The sequence below is a fragment of the Pagrus major genome, chromosome 6, assembly GCF_040436345.1.
Source record: "Pagrus major chromosome 6, Pma_NU_1.0".
In the NCBI taxonomy this organism is placed as follows: domain Eukaryota; kingdom Metazoa; phylum Chordata; class Actinopteri; order Spariformes; family Sparidae; genus Pagrus; species Pagrus major.
The window spans coordinates 22,567,746-22,593,137 of NC_133220.1; the positions used below are offsets into that span (position 1 = coordinate 22,567,746).

The 25,392-nt window shown below is 39.7% G+C and overlaps 2 protein-coding genes across 3 annotated transcripts; both read left to right on the forward strand.

The window, feature by feature from the left end:
- Positions 1 to 385: 385 nt before the first annotated feature.
- Positions 386 to 2,769, forward strand: rabif (RAB interacting factor). 2 transcript variants are annotated; one of them, XM_073468651.1, is made up of 3 exons: positions 386 to 482; positions 974 to 1,125; positions 2,282 to 2,769. In XM_073468651.1, the coding sequence occupies exons 2-3, from the start codon at positions 982 to 984 to the stop codon at positions 2,528 to 2,530; spliced, it is 393 nt and encodes a 130-aa protein (XP_073324752.1). In that variant the 5' UTR covers positions 386 to 482; positions 974 to 981; the 3' UTR covers positions 2,531 to 2,769. The 2 variants fall into 2 exon arrangements, with proteins under 2 accessions (XP_073324752.1, XP_073324753.1); XM_073468652.1 differs by lacking the exon at positions 386 to 482 and having other exon boundaries at positions 731 to 1,125.
- Positions 2,770 to 5,860: 3,091 nt separating this feature from the next.
- On the forward strand, positions 5,861 to 24,786 carry kdm5ba (lysine demethylase 5Ba). The gene is made up of 27 exons (XM_073468025.1): positions 5,861 to 6,126; positions 10,707 to 10,784; positions 11,220 to 11,342; positions 11,475 to 11,645; positions 12,601 to 12,726; positions 12,991 to 13,084; positions 13,185 to 13,291; positions 13,437 to 13,595; positions 13,753 to 13,872; positions 14,770 to 14,928; positions 15,688 to 15,869; positions 15,970 to 16,132; positions 16,520 to 16,639; positions 17,292 to 17,486; positions 17,969 to 18,150; positions 19,040 to 19,164; positions 19,314 to 19,464; positions 19,705 to 19,825; positions 20,076 to 20,431; positions 21,095 to 21,233; positions 21,340 to 21,519; positions 21,600 to 21,758; positions 22,237 to 22,656; positions 22,752 to 22,842; positions 22,936 to 23,123; positions 23,217 to 23,480; positions 23,640 to 24,786. The coding sequence occupies exons 1-27, from the start codon at positions 5,974 to 5,976 to the stop codon at positions 23,775 to 23,777; spliced, it is 4,464 nt and encodes a 1,487-aa protein (XP_073324126.1). The 5' UTR covers positions 5,861 to 5,973; the 3' UTR covers positions 23,778 to 24,786.
- Positions 24,787 to 25,392: the final 606 nt, after the last annotated feature.

Below are 25,392 nucleotides of genomic sequence, written 5' to 3' on the forward strand. Positions count from 1 at the left end.
AATATTTTTTATTAATGGAGGACCTTTACTTCCTTGGAGTGGAGTATTTTTTACATAGAGGCATAACATCTAAAACATGCAGTAACGAGTAAAACCTCTGAGTATTTTTTCCACAATATCTTAACCCAATCGTATGTCTAGACCACCAAAACTTTGTATTGCCAAAATTCACAATTTATTGTATAACTCTTATCATTTCAAATAGCTTAGTCGCTTTTATTTTGGAGCCAACCACACTAACGTACTTTACAGTATGGTTATTACACATCTTTTCAAAGGTTTTAATTTCTAATTGTGTTACACTGTACATACCTGGCTTACCTATACTCCGGAACCAAGTGACAGCTGTATGTTTCTGAACGGAAGCTTTTAGAGGCTGGTAAACTTCATGACCAACTAGTATGCTAGCCTAGCTTCATCTAGCCTGTCTGTCTAACGATTTTACAGTGATTATTTAACCTGGTTTTTACTCCAACAGTTAGGTACGTCTTATTGTATTGTATTCAAATGTGTATATCTAATTTTGATGTCTGTGTAATGTGATTATTTATTTTTTTCTGTCAGGTGAAAGCAGTGTTAGCATAGATGTTAGCATAGATGCAAGGGGCAGGGCTTACAAGTAGAGTAATAGTTTTAACGTTCATTCTGGTTATTTTTAATAAACAATTTTCAGACTATGGTTCGACGTAAATATTGCTATAATTTGTGTTTAATGGATGATAAAAATGTAAACATTAGTGAGTTTCTTTGTCACGGACTTCCGCACTACAAAGGTTCCGAGGACTCGTTATTCCAGCGCACTCACTCCGTGTGTCCATCTTTCTGCTCGTAAAGGCAGCACTGTAATGTAACATAAGATAGTTAGCTCTACGGATAATTTCTGTGCCTTGGTTCAGTGCGCTTGGACTGGTAAAAGATCCTTTGTCCCAAGCTTCACATGCACGTACATCAAAGTTGATTTTCTGTTTGTCAGGGTTAGAGATGGAAAACGATCAACAGTCCAAAGAAAGCACGGACCGGTCCGACCTGGTTTCTGAGGACGGCAAGAACAGCAAGTCTGTCGTGTGTCAACGCTGCGGATCCAAGGTGCTCTGCCCAGGGATGGCTGTGTTTGCAGAGAAAGAGGTATGATGTATGGCATGAGGCAGTGGGCTCATGTCAGTGGGCTTTCGGGATACAACAGTTTCATCCTAGGTGCTCTACAGTATAATGAAAACAGTGATACAATGCGAAATGTACATTTTCTCAAGTGCAGTACAAGCTTAAGGTACATAACTTGAGTATTTGTACATTGTTCTGCTTATACTCCACTATTAATGATAGGATAAATTGTAAATTACTCCACTAGATTTATTTGCCAGCTGTGGTTACTAATTTCTATACAAGCAAAGATGTTACGTTCAAAACTTGTGATACATCTCTCACAACAGTTCTAGTAATCTCCTGATGGGCAATATGCTCTTTTTGGTCTTGCCCCGCCCTGAATCCAGATACAAGCTTACATGTTTACAAATTTAAATGTAGTAAACGTGTCTTTGAAGTAGATTTAAAACTCATGTTTGGTCGTGCAAGCTGCTATTCCTTGTGCCAAGACCTATCTTCACCTCAACCGACTTCAACAGTAGAATACTACTTGCATATTTCATAGTATGGGACTCACATAGGCATTGTTGGTGCATTGTGTAATTGTACTTTTGATCCTTAAACTAAACTTTGCAAATAATACTAATGTTCTCTTATTAAAGTAACATTTTAAATGCATGACTATTACTTGTAATGGCTATTTTTTTTACGTTGTGGTATTGTTACTTTTACTCAGGTAATGGATCTGAAAATGTCCTCTAACACTAGGCAGAAAGGCACACAAGCTCATATACTAATTTGCATAATCACACACGTACATTTTCACAAATACAGACTCACACACATATAGATGAGAGCAACAACCGTTTGTATTATTCTAAGATCAGCAGGCAGACTGTTGGATTATTTAGGCATTCATATGCCTAATGAAATCTCAATGGAAATTTTCACATTTTAAAGGAATATGAAGGAGATTGGTGCCATATGACCTAAGAGATCAAGATAAATAAGCAGACTTTCATGACTCTTTGTTCCAGCAAGGTCTAACTATATTCTGAGACAGACATCCCAACTAGACTTAAAAACATGGCAGCCTTTTCATTCATCTACTAAGTCCAAAGCCCCTATTGCATTACTGATTCTGAGTTCCTTCACAAGTGTTTGTTATGTTTTCTAAGGCTGTTTTTTCTCCCGCCAGCTGTTCCTACCATCCATGCGGAAAAAGAGCGGCCTCAGCAGCACAGAGGGCTCAGTGGACGGGGACACTCTGACCTCCCACTGGTTTGTGGACGACATGTACACTTTTGAGAACGTGGGCTTCACTAAGGACGTTGGGAATATCAAGTATCTCATCTGTGCAGATTGTGAGATTGGACCAATTGGCTGGCACTGTTTGGATGACAAGAAAAGTTTCTATGTCGCAGTGGAAAGGGTGAATCATGCATAATCTTAATGCATATGTGAGCCCACAAGAACTTTAAAAAACGTGTTGGAAGGCTATGCATCTTTTCATGGATTTACACTCAGAGTTGACCACCACCTTATCCATCACACACACTTACATATACTGTACTCTTATGTGTACGTTGTTTGTGATAACAGGACTGTGTCACTTTCATTCTCCCATATCACACTGACAAAAGTATGCCCATCCTGTTCTAATAAAGATGTTTTTGGGGAAGCTGATCTTGAGTGCCATCCTGCAGCTGTTTCCTGAATAATGTGATGTAATTTCCTTCGTGTCAAACAGCATTCCAAGTCACATACTTTTCCTTTTTACTTTTAGTACGCATACAGTATGCATTAAACTTGGATGTACAACTTTCTTCGTAACATTTCGCCTTGAACTTTGACCCTTTATAGATTCATTGCAGTCCATAGCAAGAAATATGAAGCAAAAATGTAAAGTATGCGATTTGGAACCATCCAATGAGCCGTCATCTCTCTGTGGCTCAGTCATGTGACGCATCTTTCGCTGTGCAGAAGATTGTGGGTCAGAATAGCCAGAAAAGCAACATTTTTTTGTTTGGGCATACTAATATATGGATATTTAAGTGCAGCCACAGTGTTTTTTGAACTACTCAAACATCGGTTTCTGTCAGGTTAAAGTTCTGTCCTGATGTAAACTATGTGAAGTCCATCCTAACACAAGTTAGTGCTTTTAATTTATAAAATAGTTGAGTAATTGATCAGATTAACTGCTTGATAGTAAATGATTTTGATAATTGATTAATCTTTAAAGTCAATTGTTGCGTAAATACACAAGTATTTACTATTTTTCTTCGTTGTTATTTTAAAATCATTAAAATTTCCTTTGTGATTTCAGATTTTTGTTTAGCCAATAGCACTTTGAAGACCCTGTGATGGGCATGATAATTAAAAACGATTCACTGAAAACATAGATAATTAAATCATGCAAATAATAATTTGTTGCAACCCTAAAACCTAAATCACTATTGAGAAAAAGCAGGTCCCTATTTGTGTGGGTGTGCCCAAATACAGGGAGTGCATACCTTGTTATTTACACTGAGCGTCATAGCCTGAAGATAATGACTGAAGAAATACTCCTTGTGAATAAAGGGAAGGGGGAAGGTTGTAATTTGGGGATCCAGCCATTTCAAAACCTCCAGACATTCATCATTTTAAGGTGTATGTCTACTGTTTGCCACTAGATGTCGTAATTTCAGTATTTGACCCATATTTATTATTTTGTGGCACCCATGTGATGTGTTCATTGTCAGTGTGTGAGTGCACCTGTTAACCCAAGCTCTGCCCCCCCCCCCCCCCCCCCCCCCCGCAGCTGAACCCAACCAAATCAGTGTCAGTGGTGGTTCTGGTTGACTACACTGTAAATGATGGTGGTGGAGCTGTTTGCTTCTCTTTGTGAGTTTTCAAGCATAACAACCATTATGGATGTAGAGTACTGTAAGAATACTATTTTTTTTTTTAAAAAGGCATTAGAAACAATACGTTGAATTACAGCAGTTGTATGAACGTGCATCATTTTTACATGAAGGACTATAGAAGGCTATAAAGCTACATATACATTGTGATATTTGATTGCTAGTGATTACTGAAACTATGCATTATTTAGGTTGCACAGTAACAGTCGTGTGCTGGCTATGCAAAGAAGATATAGAATTATGTCCAAGCTGATAAAATGTATTCAACAAATGACTCTATACACAAGACCAAACACTTCAGACAACAGAGCAGAAAGCTTGTGGTGATCAAAGGTTTTTTGTTACAGTGATCTTGAGCACCTTTAAATATGTACAGCTGATTTTGAGAGACACCTGTGATGTGACCGTTATAGTGCACTGTTCAAAATCCACCAACGGGAAGTTTAGATGAAACAGAGAGGACTGACATTCAAATTAGTCTCATATACAGAGTGAAACAAATAACTTGATACGTCAAACTCATTTAACTGATGACATCTCTGAGAGTTCACTGAACTTGCTAACTCTCACTTAAATTCAACTTTATCTACAATTTATTTCCCAAAGTCACAAATTTGCTTCAAAGTGCTTTATAATCTGTTCAACTCACAGATTAATAGGGGTCAGCTCTCAGTCAAAAAGAAAGCTCTCCCTTCCAGTTAATAAGTGATATATATAACTTGTGTATGGCTTTTAAACTCTGTCATACTTCCATACATAAAAGTGGTTTAAGATTATGTGATTGATTATGTATCTATGACAATATTGACTTACATTACTTACATTATTTCATGTCATTAGCCAAAATAGACAGATGTCACAGATATTTCACAACCACAACTTTAACAGCTAAAGTTGTAAAAGGATCCTGTATATCTAAACATTTGTGGCACAAACAAACCTTAATAAAAGCCTTTTTCAGTCAAATGGTTACCCCTGTAATGTGTTTGGTTTTTTTTAAATAGTATGTTTCTCCATATGGTTCATATTATTATATAACCTACATGATTAAACAATCAAAACAATATGATTCAACAATTAAAACCATGGGACATTTTCAAAAAGTAGTATTAATTACTGAATTATTACGTTATACTTAATGCTAGGGGCGTTAGGGAGTTAGCGTAGAACAAATTACCTAATTAATGTTTATTATTAAAACATAAACAGCTGAACTATCAACATATGACTGTAGTCTCTACCAATCAACGAGCTCCTCTAGACCATTTAAAAACGAAGTGCCGGTCAGCGCGCAACGATCTAGTGGGTGTGTTCGATTAGAAAACCCAACGTACCGTCTGTAACGGCTATTCTTTCGGTTGAGCCGGGCGGGGCAAGGAAGAGCCTTATCTCTTCATTTGTAAACGGACCGATCTCAGCACACCAGCGCGCTGAAACGGTGAGCAAATCAAACTCGCCCAACAAGGGGAGCGATCATCTGTGAGGAAACCACGGAATCAATAAACTAAATAATTCGTAACTAAAGAGTGTTGTGCTCACAAAGTGTGGACCATGTGAAAGAAAACTCTAGTGTAGTTTATTCAAGACGGTATAAAAGTAGATTTAGAAGACGTTTAAGTCGTTTTCTCTATCCAAACACAGTCCATTAAGCGGATAACTCATTAAAAGCTGATATGAACACGCACCACACGAGCTGTATCGGTGTACTTACAAGCAGGCAGTATTAGCGCGTGAAATAAAACCTAAATTGTGAGATACGACCACAGAAATGGCTGTAGCCTAAATAATCCGTGTGTGTCTACTTTTTGAGGCGGAGGTGCACGGCCCCTGGCTGTCACCCTCTCGTCTCCCAACTAGATAATTCGTCTTTGAGTTCAATGAGTGGAGAGTGGACATGAACTGATAGACAGAAATACATAGCGAGCATATTTGGCGTGAGGAAGCCCTTCAAATATATTTCAGCTGCAGTCATAACGAAGATGCAACGATGACTCAACCTCAGCTGAATGAGTTCATTCCCCCTCCGGAGTGCCCTGTTTTTGAGCCCAGCTGGGAGGAATTTGCCGACCCTTTTGCGTACATCAACAAAATCCGACCCATTGCAGAGAAAACTGGCATCTGCAAGGTCCGACCGCCGCCTGTAAGTATTTCTACATTTATTTTTATTTTATTTAACATGTATTCGAGGTTATTCTGCGCGTTGTGCTGGCCTCAAGCTGCTCTTGATAATTTAGCAGGCAAAGTTGTGTTTTTAGACAGGTTTCAACATGGCGGATTGCGGCTCCTGAGTTGAATTGTCAGCTAGCCTGAGCTCGGAGTGTGTTGTGTTTAGCTACAACGATAGTGAGGCACTCTCAGACCATCAGGAGGGAAAATCTGTGTCCTGGTGAAGTTTTTAACCACCACACGGACAGATGTGTGTTTCTTCCAACAGTCAGCCTACAGGGCATGATTTCTAAAAATAATTCAAACGCTGAAGTTTGCCTGTATGCAAATATAATGGAAAGTGTTTACGTTAGCGCAGAATGAAACGCTTCCTGGACCGGGCGCACGGAAATGGCTCTCCAAGATTCAAACTAGTGAATTGACCACTTATTTTTTCAAACACTCAGATGAATGTACAGTCTAACTTTTTCGGATTTGTCGGATTTGTCCAGCTAGCGTCAGTCAGGCCTGTTTTAAAGCTGCAGTTGTCTGACATCTAACGCTGGGAAACGTTACGTACGTGCTCGGTGACCAACTGTTTATGGAGAGAAGCGTCGCTTTAACACCGAGCTGCACGGACACTCAGTTTTCAACACACTTTTATCATGTCTACGCCTAAAACCTACTTCTATGCCATCGTCAACAAATTGTTAACAACGTGAGTTTGTCAGCTAAGTGTTTTACACTCGCTGTATAACGTTTATATCGTTATTATGACTCTCGGACGTCTTACATAATATTCTCTTTTTCTAATTGGGTGATTATTCTTCCATAATCCACACCTCCACAAGAGAGAAAAGTCTTTCAGGATGGAAATGAGATGAAATATTTAGATTTTCTCCTCCAAAATGATTACCTAATTTCTCATATTTTATGATGGGAGAGGCCAGATACCTTTTTTATTCAAGGGTGTGCCCAAGCTTACACGCAAATTAGATAAAGGGCAGCTTGAATAAATGATAATATCATGACTGGTCTTTCTTGCAGTCATCAGTGTGTCAGTTTAAAAGCATTAAGGTCCTGGATGGAAATTGTTCTCTCTGATCTGTATGCCAACAGATAGCATTTTTAGTAGAAATAAGGAAGCTGTAAAAGCACATTTTGTTTGGTTTAACAAGGCGGAGAGAGCTGAATGGGCAGAGATATAATCCAAAAAAGGGTGGGTGGGGGACCGCTTGTCCAAAAAAGAAAGCCACATTTAAGGGGCATGGCTGAAAATTCACAGCTCATGTAAACAATAGAGGACAGTGCTGATCTGTCCTCGCATGGCATCGTACAAGGAACTGATGGTTGTCCTGTTGATTGAATTGTAGTCTAAAATGCATATCTTAAGAGATTTTTATCATTTAGAAATACCTGAGAGGCAATACTCTGCTCTCCAGCCTGAATAGCTTGAACATCTCACTGCAAGTCGTTCATATTTACTGCCATCTTTATGACTACCATTTAAAATACAGGGTAATTCTTTTTTAAACTGAAGGATATGGTGGCTCTTTTCCCGTATGGTCTTAAGTTAAAAAACAATGTCTCCCTTTATTGTATATTCTGGTATCTATTTAAAACTGATTAATGTGTTTTGTTTTTTAAGTCAAACACCTCCATTTGTCCAACACTGTGTTAGCACCATTGTGTGCAGTCCTGTGACATGCACAGTTTCCTATTAACATTCAGATCAAAATGTGGCTCCAGGGTGTTGTGTGGGCCAAACAAACCAGCAAATACACTGAAATCCTTCGGCAATGTGAATCTGAGCTCTTGAGAGTGTATTTCTACTTAGGCAAATCTCTAAAGTTTTAACACTGGGTTTGTGTGTTTGCATAAGAAGACAGCACTGGGCATCCTGGAGGCTTAGATGGTGAAGGTGCACACTGTGTACATGTAACATCTTACATTTGCCCTGAGATCTCCTATTCTATGTCTCCTTTTTCTCTCCTTTTTTTTCTTGTATAAACAAAAACAGAACGTTATTTCAGATATCGCACTAAAACCTGTTTTTGATCAGGGCGCACAGTCAGTATTTTCTCTATGGTTTAACATGGGTCACATTTTGACTGCAGATGTCAGTAGCACATATGCAAATGATTTTCAGTGATATCTTAAGGCTGCTCGTGGTTAACTTCTCACCGCTCCTATTTGTCATTATGTATTTGGCAGAAGGCTGGTCTTGTTCTGACCAAAATTGCCCTTGTAATCTTGACTGTTGTGGTCAGACTTGCATGTGAAGGATGGTCAAAAAACCTGGTGCAGTTCCATATGTTTGAAAGCGATTGTTTTCCTTTTGTGCCAGGACATTTGTGGGTCTAATCCAGCTTTGTCTACGGATGATAAGGTGGTGTTAATGCAGCTATTGTTGTCCATACTCTGACCAGCATTTCCATCCTAGTAAGAAAAAAAGAGCTTGTCCAGACCAAGTAAATCTTGTGTGTAGCATTTTATATGTTGAGTGGTAATCCCACACTGACACAGCACATAGTAGGTGGTCAGTTAAAATAAAAAGAAGATTGAATGACATGTTTCTGTACCATTTTAAGAAATACTGTGGTAGGTTAAGTTTTAATTAGAACCATGGCTGTAACCTAATTTCCAGGCCCAATTGAGGTGGGTCCCATGATCAGTTTACACATCTTACATGCTAATTTGGCACAGTCCCATTTCAAGATCTGAACTTTGAGATTTGAAATCAAAACTTAGACCATATCTTCATTTTGTTATGATGCACATGTAATAGTAACTTGATATATCTCCACAAATGACTCTGTACGAAGAGTGAAATGAAAAATGCTTCAATATGTCATTAAAATCAAATAAAAAATGTGCATTCCAATATTTCAAATCCAGTTGTAGATATTGCTTATGAGCAATGTACAGCCCCTGCTTGGTTTGTCTGATTTACACTGATATTTCAATTATTATCAGTTATTTCTGAAAGCCTAAACACAGAATCTGAGACATTAAAGAAAAAGTAATTATGTGAGAGCATGCCTGGCTGTACATATTTTGAGTTTATAGATTTATTGAGATTTTATAGATTGCTGTGTCTTTGCACACAACAGAAACGGTGTTTGGTAGTTTCTGGGATGTTTGGAATGACATGTTAAGAGTTTTGTTTCTACTGCTAACAATTCTTTAGCTACAGAGTAACAGTACAACCATGTGGGTCTATGACAGTCTCCCATTATCAGCTTCATTTTGGCTTCATGATAGCACACTTTCTATCACACTCAAGGGCACATTTTCACAAGTTTCTCTCATTTGTAAACATTCTCACTCATGACAAATCAGCAGGAGTGTGGTGTCACACATTTAATGATGTAAAACTGAGATCATCTTGCTGACTCTTGAGCTTCAACCTGCCTCCATTTTCTCTAGGCTTGCAGGAAGTTGTGTGGTCTAGCATGAGTACAGTAGGTTTGTTTTCAAAGGATTGTGCAAGTGCATTAATATCAGACGTGTGAGTGTTTAGTCTGTCAGTGACACAGTTGGTGTCGTTGACTCGACAGGCAGCAGTGTGGGATTTTTGTGTGTGTTGTGGAATCAAAAAAAACACACAAGTTTGATATCATCCCTCACATTGCCATGCAGTTGAATATAAATCTGTTATTCTGGTTGTTTACCATGTAGCTTTGTGCATGCAAAACCTATCATATAAAGCTACAAAAAAATGTATTAGATTACTAGTTTTGACCAACCTGATTCCCTGTGCACAGCATCTTTGCATGTTTGCACACACTATGACTTCCTGTAGGTCTGCATTTAATAACAGTCTGTTGGCTTACTAGAAGAACTGCAGTCTCCTCGATATTTAGATTTTTTTACTCCTTAATGACTTCAGCATGCTTGCAAAGAGGATCAGAGGTTAAATGATAAATTATCACACTGAAGGAACAAGAAAGCAGCAGGTATTTTCCTGTTAATTTGTCATCAAGAACTCAATTGAATTATATTCTAAACTGTATTAAAAAGAGAACTCTGAATGATTTAATTATTGATTCCAAGAAATAGTTTATTTAAGGTCAATCCCACATACACTCCTGCAGCTAAACAGGCCCACTATTGCACAAAATCTGAGGCTGAAATAAGTTCACAACAAAAACCAAACAATGTATTCTGTTTGAGTAACATTTGCTAAAAATTACATTGCATTACTGCATTTTTTTTGAAAATGAAAATTTATATGCATGACCTGTTTTTATAAAGTTGTAAGTCTTCAATGTAATCAAATGTCTTGGACCTGCAAGTCATGCTGAGGAGGTCTGAAAATAATGAGAGACTGACTTGACACATTGTTGGTTTTGATGTTTTCATGGGATTTGTTGACAAAAATCTTCCACAATGCCAGCCCTGTCCTCGAAGGAGACTTGTTTTGAAAGGTTTGACTTAAAGTATCCATCATTCCCATGGGACCTTGTTGTACATGATGTACATTTTGTTTCAAAGGCATCTGTGTCAGTGTGATCATCAAAGATATGGAGTGATGTTGCTTAATGTTGTTTGTTTTTGTTTTAATTCTCTCAGGACTGGCAGCCACCATTTGCCTGTGATGTTGACAGACTGAAATTCACACCACGGATACAAAGACTTAATGAGTTGGAGGTACATTAATTTATTACGTTTAGACACATAAATTGCAGTGTATGTGCATATGGGGTATTTGATGAGTCAATTGATGATTTTATGCTGGCAAGAAGTTCTTGTTACATTGTTTGCATCTTTATCCATTTTTCAAAACCAATTACGATCTTGAAAAATGCATCAAAATATTTGATAAATCCTTGTGAAGCTGTTTAGTTGTCAGATTTGTGGTGAGATCTGTCTTTCAGCCACAAATTATGTTAGGTGTGACTACAGTAAGTCAAGAAAAGCATGTTTGAAGATAAGATTACCTTAGCAGGTTTCTCTAAAATGGGCAGGATAAAGGTCACGGTTAATTTGACTTTTTTCTACTACTTGAGAACTGTAGTTATGATAAGGAATAACCAATGAATTGTTTAATTCAAAACATTAACTTTTATTTTATTGTGCTTTTAGGCTCAGACCAGAGTTAAGCTCAACTTCCTGGATCAAATAGCAAAATTCTGGGAGCTTCAAGGATGCACTCTGAAAATCCCTCACGTGGAAAGAAAGATTTTGGATCTTTACCAGCTGAATAAGGTACGTGTGGGCTGGGTGTGAAATAAGGACTCGCTAGAGATCACTATTTATCAATGTGTATTCACAATAAAATAGTTATTTACGTATGGATATAAAACAGCCTTCTGAATATATCATCTCTGTTTTTCCAAGCTGGTGAATGAAGAAGGAGGCTTCGATGCAGTCTGCAGGGAGCGGCGCTGGACGAAGATCTCTGTCAAGATGGGCTTTGCTCCAGGCAAAGCTATTGGCTCCCATCTGCGGGCACACTATGAGAGGATCCTCTACCCATATAACTTGTTCCAGACTGGAGACAATCTGCCTGTACGTCAAATTGCTTATGTTTTCTTTTCTCAGTTGACAGCAGTGGGTAGACTCGTCTTTCACAGTTGAGTGGATGTTTATTGGAAGAGCTAATAGTCCTTTTAAGGGCCATTTGGAAGCTACACACTTTATTATTATAAACTCAAAGGTACTGAATAGAACTCATTTTCTACCAGCCCAACACACACTGTGTTGTTATGATAGTTGAGTATTGTAATTTTGGAAAATCTTTATTTTAAAGTGGAGCTTTGACAGTAGTCTTAATTTGGTACTGAAAACAGTCTCAGTGCCAGATATTGACTGTTTAGTCTCTTACTGAGGCATCTTAGTCACAGTTGTCTGCAGTGCTGATGAAGCAGCGAGATAGCTATTAAAAGACAGCGAGTTTGTTTAATTTGGGCTGTTAGTGCCACTATCTTCAGAGGTTGGACACAAAACGGGGGGGATTTGTAGACCCAGTATTACATTAATGCCATCAAAAAAGCATCAACAATCACAATACAGTTGAATCAACATCTTTTTGAAAGATTCATTGAAAGATTCATTATGACAAGGTGTGGAGAGGTTCTCTTAAAGGAAGGCCCTTGTATTGGATTGCATCTTGCCCAACAAGTGTGTGAGATATTGTCTTAGATGTCAGCCATTAGAGGCAAGATCTTTTAAATTCAGTCTCCTTATACGGGCATATTCAAATACCTGAATAATCTTAAAATATTTTGCCACAGAAAAGGTTTTGTTTGTACGTTATATCAACATCCTCTGTTTGGGCCTTGTTTTTAACTATTGTCTCATCATAACAGTTTTTTTTTTTTTTGTCTTTGTCTGATATTGTTTGAGAGTGTGTGTGTGTTCAGTTCATTTGGCTTCAATGCAGGTTAAAAAAGAGAGCCTTTGTAGCTTTTTCTTTTACTTGTTTTTAGTCACTTTGATCACATTTGCGTACTTCTCTTTGCAGAAGGCCACCTTGACCAATGACACTAAAGATAAGGAGTACACCCCTCACGACCTGCCGCAGCGGCAGTCTGTCCAGCCCCAGGAGACCTGCAGCATTGCTCGCAGAGCGAAGCGAATGAGATCAGAAGTGAGTCTGGTCTCTCCCTCTGTTCTCTGACATTGTCACTTGTGCCATGTTTTATTCATTTTGTGTATTTTATGCGAATGTGTTTTGTAAAGCTGGATGTTTAAGTAAATATGCAATCCACACACATGGAACATAGGGAGACCCGCTGATAGTAATCTGTATTGTGAATGTGGCCATTTTGCATTTTAAGAGTTGAGCCACATGTTTTTCCCACCAGTTGTCTCATCTGTTTTGTTCTCACTTGTCTCGCTGTGACTCCAACAGAGAGGCTATGTCAAAACTGAACCTGGGGAAATTTGTGAGAATCGACCCAATCTCAGGAGGAGGATGGGAACGTATTCTGCCAAACCAGAACCTGGTAAGAACCAAACAAAGGAAAGGGGATTGTGTTGCTGAAAATGATTGACATTACTGGAGGATTTTAAAGCTTCCATTGAATCTTCTTGCATATCTTTTAGTGAGGATGGCAATCACTGAGGTGAAGAAGGAGCCCATTAAACATGAAGATCCAACAGATTATGAAGAAACTGTATTAAATAAGATAAATAAACCTCCTACGAGTAAAGTAAGTAGATTGTTTGTTTGTTGTTAAAATTTAGGCTTACATCACCATTGTTTCAATATGGTGCAGATAAAAAGTGTTTTTTCGTGTTGTAGTAGTTTGCACATCACAGACAAAGGCAGCACTCACAGTTGTTCTGTCTCGTTAGGTGGACCAGTACATGTGCCTGGTATGTGGCAGTGGGACTGCTGAGGACCGCCTGCTGTTGTGTGACGGCTGTGACGACAGCTATCACATCTTCTGTCTGATCCCTCCCCTCCATGATGTTCCCAAAGGCGACTGGAGGTGTCCCAAGTGCCTGGCTCAGGTGAGCTGCAAACCGTCCACCCTCAGGGAGCTACATCCTGCCAGAAAAGCATATAATTGGGAACAAGAGTGTAACCCTCTGTCAGATATCGATCTAAAAATGTAACACAACTCAAAGTGGTTTTCTGAATTTTATATTGCATATTCTTTGGTTACAGGAATGCGGCAAACCTGCTGTTGCTTTTGGCTTTGAGCAGGCCAGCAGGAGCTACACCCTCCAATCTTTTGGAGACATGGCCGATTCCTTCAAGTCTGATTATTTCAACATGCCAGTTCATGTAAGTCTCACTGACATCCAAGTAGTCAACATGTTTTTGGTGGTAATGACACTCATCCAGATCACTGGTTAAAATGTGGTGGGTTATCTATCACTGTTCACTGATTTTAATGGGTCAATGGGTTGGAAATCTAGAGATAAAAGTTGCTCTGTCTCTCATGTGCATGAAGGTTTATCCAAAATATGCACAATTGTACGCATAAAGAGATGAGACATGGTGATACAGATACTGGGGATACTGACATGAATAATAATGTCTATTAATAGATTATTTTCCTAAAACTCTAAGAAGCTACTGTTAACGTTGCTGAAGCTACTTACGTTAATGTTAGACTTAAACAGTAGTAGTTGTTGTTGTTGTTGTTGTTTTAGTTGTGTAATAAATGTGCTTGTTTATCAAACCATCAAACACCCGAAATATTTAATAATTTAGAATTTGTCAATTCATATGACAAACATGTTTTGTGAGACATGAGGCAGATTTTGGAAGATCTTCGAGGAAAATGGTCCTGGACTCTCTGTCACATCTTTTTATGACGTTGGTCTGCAACAAAGAAATGCTTTGATGACCTACTTCCAGAGAGAGTCCTGCTTGTCTTAGAAGATGTCCCCCCCCCACACACACACACACACACACACACACACACAGTGAAAGAGGTGAAGAGGTTAAAGGGCGGGCAGGGAAAAAGCCTTGTGAGCGACGGGTGTGAGACTGAAGATTTTGTCAAGCTGAATTCCTGAAAAGGATGTCGTTCTTGTCATGGGTCCCTGCAGACACTTTCTGACATGTTGGTGGAAACACTGAAATAATCTGATTATACTTGTCAATAAACTATCTTTGGTTTCTAGATTTCTTTTAATGCAGCACATGATCACACCGTCTTCCTGTGTGTTTTAGATGGTTCCTACTGAGCTTGTGGAGAAGGAGTTCTGGCGTCTTGTCAGCACCATTGAGGAGGATGTCACTGTGGAGTACGGAGCAGACATCGCCTCCAAGGAGTTTGGGAGTGGTTTCCCTGTGAGGAACAGCCATTTTGAAGTCTCTCCTGAGGATGAGGTACAATCTGTCGGCTGTTATGGGGATGATTAATAATGTTTGTCTACAGTCAAAGTGCATATCTAAAATATGCACACTTATTTTCTTTTTTGCATTGTGTATATTTTGGATTTGCATCTCATTGATATGTTATGCTACCTTGTACTGTAACTGCTGCAGTAATTTCCCTTTTAGAATAAATTAAATTCTATCTTTTAACTAAATTCACTGAACTTGAACCAAAAATATGTCTCTGTCTCACTCTGAGGAAAAATAAGTGGTTATGGAGTTGTTTACCTCCACAACCTTCAAAGATTGATCTGTCTTTGTTATAAAAAAACAAACAAAACATGCCCAACCACAATACCTCATTAACAATGATCATCAAAGCAGAAATAGCTTCTAAAAAAAGATGTTGGGTTTATAACATTCTTGACTCCTTCATTCAACCCCTTTAGAAGTAAACTGAGATGCTGTTGTTCCTAACACACAGTACACAAGCCATGTTTTATTTATCTTTTAATGAAAATCAAAAATTGTCTCAATCTTCTGTCATTTTTCCCTGTGGTAACAAACATAGTATCAGATATTGATAATTTTCAAGGTATTTGTATTGAAGTTAAAAATACCAATATCGCGACAACAATTTGGGAAAATGAACAACACTGGTATTACTGTATGTTCTGATCCGTTTTCCCAGTGAGAGCCACTGTAATGCCAGCTGGTCAGGGCTGTATTTGAGTAAGAAGTGGATTGTTGAGACCTGTCTGTGACCCGCAGCATTACCTAAGCAGCGGCTGGAACCTGAACAACATGCCAGTGCTGGACTCCTCGGTGCTGACTCACGTTACAGCCGACATCTGTGGGATGAAGTTACCCTGGCTGTATGTGGGCATGTGCTTCTCCTCCTTCTGCTGGCACATTGAAGACCACTGGAGCTACTCCATAAACTACCTTCACTGGTAGAGTGCCCTTTCTAAACTGAAATCTGACTTTCTTACATGAGGAACCATTTGATGTTTGTTCAGTATTTCTCAGTAACAGTTTTGACCATATGTGCAGGGGGGAGCCAAAGACGTGGTACGGGGCCCCTGGTTACGCTGCAGAGCACCTCGAGTCGGTCATGAAGAATCTGGCACCGGAGCTGTTTGAGTCCCAGCCAGACCTCCTTCACCAGCTGGTCACCATCATGAATCCCAACACGCTGATGAACAACGGTGTCCCGGTAACCTGTTCACTGTTGCGCTCATTTATTAATCATCACATTTAAATGTCTGACAGCTGGATCTCAATCCACCGAGTCCACGAGAGAATTCCCTGCATGTAAATATCACAGATCACAGTTGAACAGAAGGTTTGGCAGCAGATATAAATCATATACTCTGCTCCTCTGGCATCAGCAAATCATAAACATGTTGCACTTCTTACACAAATCTTATGTGTGAATTACATAATAAAACTTAATACAAATTTGTGATGAAAACAAACAAGACAACAGAACTTTGCTGGTTGTCAGTCCATCTTTACAACAAATGTTGATTGTAAAATTGGGGACTTGCAAACATGTACAGCTTGTAATGTGTCATTCTTTTCTTACTAATGTGTCTTATAGATCTATCGCACCAACCAATGTGCAGGCGAGTTTGTCATCACTTTCCCCAGAGCTTACCACAGCGGATTCAACCAGGGTTTCAACTTTGCTGAAGCTGTCAACTTCTGCACCATGGACTGGGTAAGAAGATCTGTTATCACTCTCTAATCACACGCAGTTATTTTTATACTTGTGTCGGCTCAAATATCGTACCTTTTTCAATAAAGATTTTGCTATAGATTCATGGTCATGGTGTTCCCAGCAGTAACATTTTAAGTATGCCAAAAATTATTGGTAGAAAACAAAAGTGGCTAAAAATCTCCTAATAATAACGTAATGTGTAAAGCACCTTTCATGCTGAGGTGCAGCCAAACATTATTTATAAACCAGGAATCAAAATATTGTTATAGACCCTCAACACAGATTATATGTTAGAAAGAGGCCTGTTGTTACAATTATACATTTTCTGACTCATTAGTTCCTATTTGTCCATTGCTCCTTAAATGGGCTCTGTGTAACTTCTGTCTTGTGCTGAAAGCTGTTAGTTTATGTTGGCCGGCCCGACCTGAGTCCTTCACATAGAAATCCACAGTCCAGCAGCATTAAACAACTTAAACTAATCATCCACAGGCTTGTATAGGTAACAGAGAGAGACGGGGAAGGTCACATTTTTCATGTCACTTTATGTTCTGCTCACATATGGCCAATGAAAATGTGATTAATACATGTATATTGCTACAGATTGTTACATGGAGCCCCTTTAACTCAAACTCGACTGTATATTTTCTGACAGATGCCCATTGGCCGCAAGTGTGTGTCACACTATCGTGAGCTGAGCAGGTACTGTGTCTTCTCCCATGACGAGATGGTTTGCAACATCGCCGCTAAAGTGGACGCGATGGATGTCGAACTGGCGGCGACGGTGCAGAAGGAGATGGCCATCATGGTTGACGAAGAAGAAGTTCTAAGACAGAAGATTACCAAGATGGTGACTAGCTCTTATAAGGATCTGTGGTTTTTTTATACGTTTTTTTTCATTAATTCAGTAGATATACAGAGTTCAACAATGCAGGATAGACGGTAGTTTTAGTATTTCAGCACATATAACAGACATCCAGGAGGTAAAGTGCAAATTGTTGTCTCATATGCTTTGATATGTGGAGTTACACATCACAGCAAACAGTTAATGGGACACAGTGAGTTGACTTTCTCTATTGTCTTGCAACAAAACACATTTGATTAATGCAGGTTGTTAGAATTTGAGGTCTGACTGCCGTTATTTTTTTCATCTTGTTTATTAGCACCTTAATGATGTGTCATCGGGGATCAATTAGAGAAAACTTTGAACATTTGAAGCCATTTATCATAATGGAAGATTTAGATCAGGAGACTTTATTTCTCTGCACATCTGTCTTATTTCCTTCTTCTGTCTCCTCTGGAGCTCTAATGACTGTAAATTTGGATCCCCAGGGTGTGGTGCATTCTCGACAAGTTGATTATGAATTGCTCCCAGACGAGGAGCAGCAGTGCTGTAAGTGTCGGACCACCTGCTACCTGTCTGGTATCACCTGTGCCTGCAGTCCTGGCAAGATGGTTTGTCTGTACCACGCCCAGGACCTGTGCTCCTGTCCTCATAGCAACCTCACACTCAAGTGAGTCTTCAGTAACCACAGCAAGTGAACACACACTGTTTGGTTTTTACCACTATTATCAGCTAAAGGCTATGTTTATCCAGTTTTCCCCGAATGCTGTCCTGAAAGGAACTATGTAGTTCTATTTTAAATTTGAATAAAGTAGTTCAGGAAAAAAAAATTACTTACAAAATGACATACTGTGACCACAATTATAACCACATGAACACAAATGCGCATGCGCAAACACAATGTAAGATTTTACAAGAATCAAACTTGGCAGCTTCCCTCAAGTGTACAAAGGGTAAAATAAACATTTTTAACTGAGACTTTCGACTGAGAACTGTGAAACATGCGGTACACAGAATCTACTCTGGTGCATCAGTTTTCATAATATTTCTATCACTGAAATGTGCAGTTGTTAAGGCAGTGAGATGAGCATATGTAATTCGAAAAGCAAAAGTCAAAAGTACAAAAACAGAATCAACGCTCCCATGAACATTCATTACCTCCATGTTTGACATTTGGGGCTCAAGCCCTTCTTCAGTCTTGAGCCAGAAACGCCACACATTAGGATATTACATTTTCAAAGAAGCATTATGTAGTGTGCAGACTGTTGTCTGAAATATCTCATGAAATCCACAGTCTAAACCACAAAGTGTTTTTTTGTTATATTTGTTATATACAGTCATTCATTCAATCATTAGTTATAGTTTTATAGTAAATGTTGTTAACACGTATGAAAAGCAGCTGTTGAATGCAAAAAGAAAAAACTTAATTCCAAAATAAATTTAGACAAAAGTTTAATTTTACATTAGTAATAGGTAGAAAAAATGTGACTCTTTATTGAACCTCGACAAATTTCAGTAGTAATTGTATATCCATTGCTCTGTTGTGTCTTTCCCTGCAGTTACAAGTTTACACTGGATGAGTTGTATCCCATGAGGGCAGCAGTGACGCAGCGTGCAGAGTCTTATAAAGAATGGATCTCTACTGTGCAGGAGATCGTGGAGAACAAAGGAAACAAGAAGAGAGGTTAGTCAAAGCAAAAAATGTCTGTACTATAAAACTCAGTCATCCCAAAGTATGCCCTTTACCACCCTCTTACTTCGCAATCGCTACTGTGTCAGCTGGCCACACTGTATTATATAATATGCTAAGAATTTGTCCTGCTTCCTGGTCAGGTTTGGAAGAGCTTCACGGCCTGGTGGAGCAGGCAGAGACGAAGGAATTCCCAAAAAACAGCCTCTTGGATCAGCTGTGCACAGTCACCTCAGAGGCTGATAAAGTCGCTGCAATGGCACAACAGCTTCTTAACGGAAAGAGGCAGACGAGGTACAAGAAGAGATTTGACAGTATTCTCTCCCAGTATGAGTGAATTCAAATTAAATAGTCTAAATAGTCTTTCCATGAAACTTTCTAGACAAAACTGTCAGAATACAGACCTTTATTTCCAAGCAGCCAGCACTGCAGTTTGACAAGCTTTTCTTTTCTTTTTTGTTTTTTTAATTTTAGCTGTTTCATTTAATTGAGTTGTTTTTTCAAACCACTGAGCAAATTCTTTGGGTATTTTAGGTATCGTTCTGGAGGGGGAAAGTCTCAAAACCAAAACGAGTTGACTGTAGAGGAGCTGAGATCTTTTGTCCGACAGTTCGACAGCCTGCCATGCAACATCCGTCAGGCTCCTTTACTGAAGGTTAGTTTTACACATTAATCTCCTTCATGAGTCCACTTTACATTATTTATGACTACCTTAATCTTTATTTAAAGTTGAATTGGTTCAATCAGCACAAATAAAGCTTTTGACACTTTTCTGTGTGATCACACTTTCACTTGAAGTCTAACATTGTCTCAATGTTTAGTGAGATTTGCACAATTTTTGAGTGAAGTCTGGTCCCAGTAGTCAAATGTCAGTCCCTGAATGCCTGTTGAATGTGACCTCCCAGGACCTGTTGACTCGGGTGGATGACTTCCAGCAGCGCAGTGAACGTCTCCTCTCTGATGAGTCACCCAGCCCGCTGGAGCTGCAGGAGCTGCTGGATGTGAGCCTTGGTCTGGACGTGGAGCTGCCTCAGCTGCCCCTGCTGAGGGAGAGACTGGAGCAGGCCCGCTGGCTGGAGGGGGTGCAGCAGGCCAGCAGCCGGCCAGAGAGCCTCTGTCTGGACACCATGAGGAGGCTGATAGACCAGGGCGTGGGCTTGGCCCCTCACAGCTCCGTGGAAAGAGCCATGGCCCGTCTGCAGGAGCTGCTGACGGTGTCGGAGCAGTGGGAGGAGCGGGCGCTCAGCCTGATGGAAGCCAGGTGAGGAAATTGAGGTTGCATTTCTATTATTTTCCAAAACACAGTTTCCATAGCTTTGATCTTTTTTTGTCTCCCTTGTAGTGGTTTTGGTGGAGGAAAAAAAATTGATGAACTACTTATGATCCATTTACCAGGTTCTGAGTCACATACCAGAACTTTTGGTCTCAGTGTTAATCATTTTTGTCCTTACCATTTTTCAAGTTATTACCTTTTTAATATAAAGATAATCTTCTGAAATGTTGGCAATAGAGCTGCAACAATTAATCAAATCATTCATTTTGTGGACAAAACAAGACATTTGAGGATATCATGTTGGGCTTTTAGACACACTTCTTAAACAGCGGTGTCAGATGTGAAGTGAAAACGTGAATCATTTTGAACTTCAGGCAGTGCAGACTGAAATGTGCCAAGTCTGCAGAACTGAATCATTGTGGATAAAGGGGATCAAGGTGTTGTGACAGAGCTTAACCCACTAATGGCTCGATAGAAACTACACAATGTACAGCAGCAGACTCTGAGCACCTCATGTGATGTTTGATGTTGATATAAATGTCTTTTTACAAAAATTCAAAACTGAAACAAAAAGATAAACCAACACTCTTAACGTCAGACATGAAATAAAAGCTGAGCATTGTATTAACTAAAGCTCATGTCACTTCACAGGCCGTATCACAGCATGGACACACTCGAAGCTGCTTTACAGGAAGTAGAGAACATCCCTGCCTATCTGCCCAACTGTCTGCAGCTGAAAGATGTCGTCACCAAAGCCAAAAAATGGCTTCATGAAGCGGAAGCACTCCAGGTGAAATATACTTTAGATTAAGCCTGTGAATGTTCTCAGCACTGAACACTTGGTGGTCAGAGATGGTTGAGTTGGGAGTTTAAATCTTGTGTGCGCATGCTTGCAGCTCGGGGGACGTATTCCTGTGCTGGACAACCTCTCTGAGCTGGTTCTCAGAGCAGAGGGCATCCCGGTGAAGCTCGACCCGCTGAGTCGGCTGGAGGCTCTCATCAGTGACGTTCAGACCTGGAAAGAGAGCGCAGGGAAGACATTCCTACTGAGAAACTCCCCTTTCTCTCTCCTTGAGGTAAACACATAATCAAATGTGTGCTCATTTTAAAGCTGTTGTTAGGACCAACAAATAATGTGTTGCGTTTATGTTTTCAGGTGCTTTGCCCGAGATGTGACGTAGGAGCTGGGCATCAGAAGTCGAGATCTAAAAAAGCAAAAGAAACGACACAGATCATTAAGAAATCTTCGACAAAACTGGAGTCTCTGTGTGACGTGGAGAGAGCTCTCTCTGAGAGCAAGGACTCTGCCTCTGCTGTGAGTGAAGCGGAAATTTATGGTTTCTCACAGAAACAAATTTAAGTGAGGGTTGCCAAAAAAAACATTTCTCATGATTGCAACTAAATGCATTTTTCTTCTTGTGTTTACAGTTACATATTTTTCTAAATTTACAAATTTAGAAACAAGTGAAATGCTACACTATTTTCAAATCCAACTTAATTAAAAGAAAAGCAGACAACTGCCAAAAGTTGACATAAAGTCCAAGGAATACTGAGTCTGCTCATTAAATGCATTAGTCAAAATACACAAAAATAAAAATTTAATCCCAATTTACCCTTTTTGGCATATTTCTCCCTCGTAGTTGTCTCTTTGTATCTGTTATCAATCATAAACATTCAACTGTTTCAACGCACTGTGGTGATGTTACTTTGATAGCTGCAATTACAATAGTAGGTCATGAGACATAATCTTATTATAAATTGAGAATGTTCGATTAAATTTTCTTTCTTCACAGATGGCCACGCTCGCTGAAGTCCGCCAGAGGGAGATGGAGATCTTGTTGGCTCTGCGTGCTTCAAATGAGTCCAAGCTTCTTCCTGCTGAGAACTGTTGTGCACTTACTGTATGTGTTTGCCAAAAGGCCCCTTCGGGTGACATGATGCAGTGCGAGCTCTGTCAAGAAGTGTTCCACTGCGGCTGCGTTACAACGACCGCAGAGATCGAGTACGGCCAAGCCTGGCTTTGCCCGCTTTGCCAGCGTTCAAGGAAACCCCCTCTGGACAAGGTGCTGCCCCTGTTAGCTTCGCTGCAGAGGATCCGGGTTCGACTGCCCGAGGGGGACGCCCTGCGCTTCCTCATCGAGAGGACGGTGCGATGGCAGCACAGAGTTCAGCAGGCCTGCACAGAGGGAGTGCTGGAGAAAGTGTCAAAGATGGTGCGTGGAAACAAATGTTGTGACATTTGCTAGATGGCATTGTAGACCCACAGATCATTGTCAAACATACTGAACTTAATTGTTTCTTGTTTCAGGGGCGAGTTGGACACAGAGTATCTCCACATCTGACTCAGGAAATAAATGGTTCACTTTTTCATACAGAGCACCAGTCACTTCCTCTCCAGGGTCAGTATTAACACTTTAAGCACTTTGTATCTACACATACTGTGCATGATTTCTTTTATCTCACCTCTGAACTGCTTGTCATGTTTGTCACAGTTCTCGGCCCTGAGCTAGAGGAGCTGATGGTGGAGGGATTCCTGCTGCAGGTCACTCTGCCTGAAACCGAGCAGCTGTACAGATACCTGCTGTACAAACTGTCCCCGCGGCCCTCTCATAGCTCCCCCTGTGAGAACCACACAGAACAGGACCAACCGTCTCCAAAAGGGAGCAGCCACCACAAAAAGGTAAAGACAAATAAATGTATTTCTTGCGGATTATTTTCTCAATTGCACTTGATACATAATCACTTCTTTGTTCTCTTATTTATTGTCATGCAGAACAGAGATTCCAGTCTGCAGAAGGAGGCAGTTAACGGTCAGAGCAAAAGGACCAAGCGGCGTAAGGAGAGCTCCGACTCTCAGCACAGCGAGAAGGCTAAGAAGTGTCGCAAAAAGAAGTCAAAGAAAAGCAAAGAGAGGAGTGAAGAAACCAAGAGGGCGAGTTCTCCCACACACACAGTGTCTGACCCTGCTCCTTCAGATTCAGAGGAGGACTACTCGCTGTGTGCTGCACCATGGTGCCGAGAGCCAGAGGGCGACGAGGTGGGTGTATAGCAGTCTTCTACATATATACTCAATGCATTTGTGGGTTTGTTGCTGATTTATGTTTTTGTTTTGTTCAAGTTGACAACATGCAAAGTGATAATGGTACAAGAAAAAACATTAAAAACATTTTTGTTTCCCCGTCTTGCTGCTTTTCAGGTAAACTGGGTCCAGTGTGACGGCAGCTGCAATCAGTGGTTCCACCAGGTCTGTGTAGGACTGTCGGCAGAGCGAGCGGAGAGGGAGGACTATGTTTGCATAAGCTGCACACAGCCAGACTACGACCGAGGAAAATGAAGACCAAAAAGTGACTTTTTGAAGGATCAGCTGTTTTGTTGCAAGCCGCAGCACTTAAACGTGCACACCTGAACTCTGTGTGCCCTGTGGCTTCTCCCCTTTACCTTCTGGCTTGCCCTTAGTGACCATGGTGCTATTCACTGTTTTTTCCAGAGTTACGAAAGACTTCTGTCACTGTTTTTCGTCACATGGCTGGTTTTTCAGCCAATCAACTAATCCTTTCTGAACCTTTCCGAGACTTGATGCAGATGTACAAAATGGCAAAACGTTTCAAGAACCAACACCGCAGGGATTTTTCAACCAAAAAAAAAAAGTCAATTTGACATCACATTTTAGAACTGCTCTTTTTTTTTTTTTTTACATGCATCTGAACAATGTGAAACTTATCTTTCTCTTGTAGAGTAAATATTATTTATCTAAGCAATAACTGAACTGATTAATTGAGGTTCAGTTTTCACCTGAGCTATATTTGTGCTTAGTAATTCTTTGATAGAATGCCCTCTTGAAGCAAAAACCCTGAACAATTCACTTTATGAATCCTATGATATTACACAGTTCAATTAAGATTTGTGAACAGAAATCACTTGAATCAGAAACTAGAGAGCAACGATCGTATGTCTGAGCTTGTTGACCTAAAATGTACAAATATTTGCACCTGAATATTTGCCCACTTCCCTTAACAAATCACTGACTTTGATACAAAGTCTGGTTCCTTTTGGCGCTGTCTGCGGATGAAATAAAGAGTCCTGGATCTGTTGTTACTGGGTGAGACTTGATCACGTTCACAAAATAAGATGAACTGTCCGACATCAAAGGAATGTACATTTTGTTTGAGGGTGGAGTTTCCCTTTATGGTTTAGGATATGAAAATATTGTGTTGGATTTAGATTTAACACAGACTGTGTGATTTATTTGCCATGGGTATATGACCTTTTTCTGCTCCTTTGGGTAAATAATATAATTAATATGTTGCAGTTTGCATTATAAAATAAAAATGTTTGTTCCCATATGCCTGGGCTCGTCAATCCTCCTCTTATACAGTGCCAAAACAGTGATGTCAAATTTCGGTATCGAAAATAAAATTTGGCTTTGAAAAACAACCTGAACTGGAAAAGAAAATACTGGTATTGAAGTTCGTGTTGGCACTGAAACAAGTTCCCCTGTGCGTATACTTTCTTATTTTAAATTCAGAAGCTCACTAATAGGAACTTCTTTTTGTAAGGATTCCTATGTCATGTCCTTTTTCATTTAACGTGAACATAAACTAGCTTTTTTCGAACTTTAAACTCACTCTGGCATCAAAGTTCATATTTTAGAGTAAGTTGTGCTCCTTTAGGTTTCTGTAAATATTATGTATAAAATCTGAAAGTGCATTTTACAAATTTATCTTTCAACAACTGTACTAACCAAATCAGTTCGAGCATGTCGTTTACGTTGGATGAAATTACTGGGTAAAAGTGTCTCAAGAGTTCCAGGATCTTCCAAAAAGTCATCTGCATCACAGAAGTTGGAGAAAACATTATGGCCAACAAATTTCCCTCCTGTTGGCCTGAGCGTCTCTCAGTCCTCAGTGCACCACACTTTCATGCTTCATTTTGGCCTAAACGTCACACTT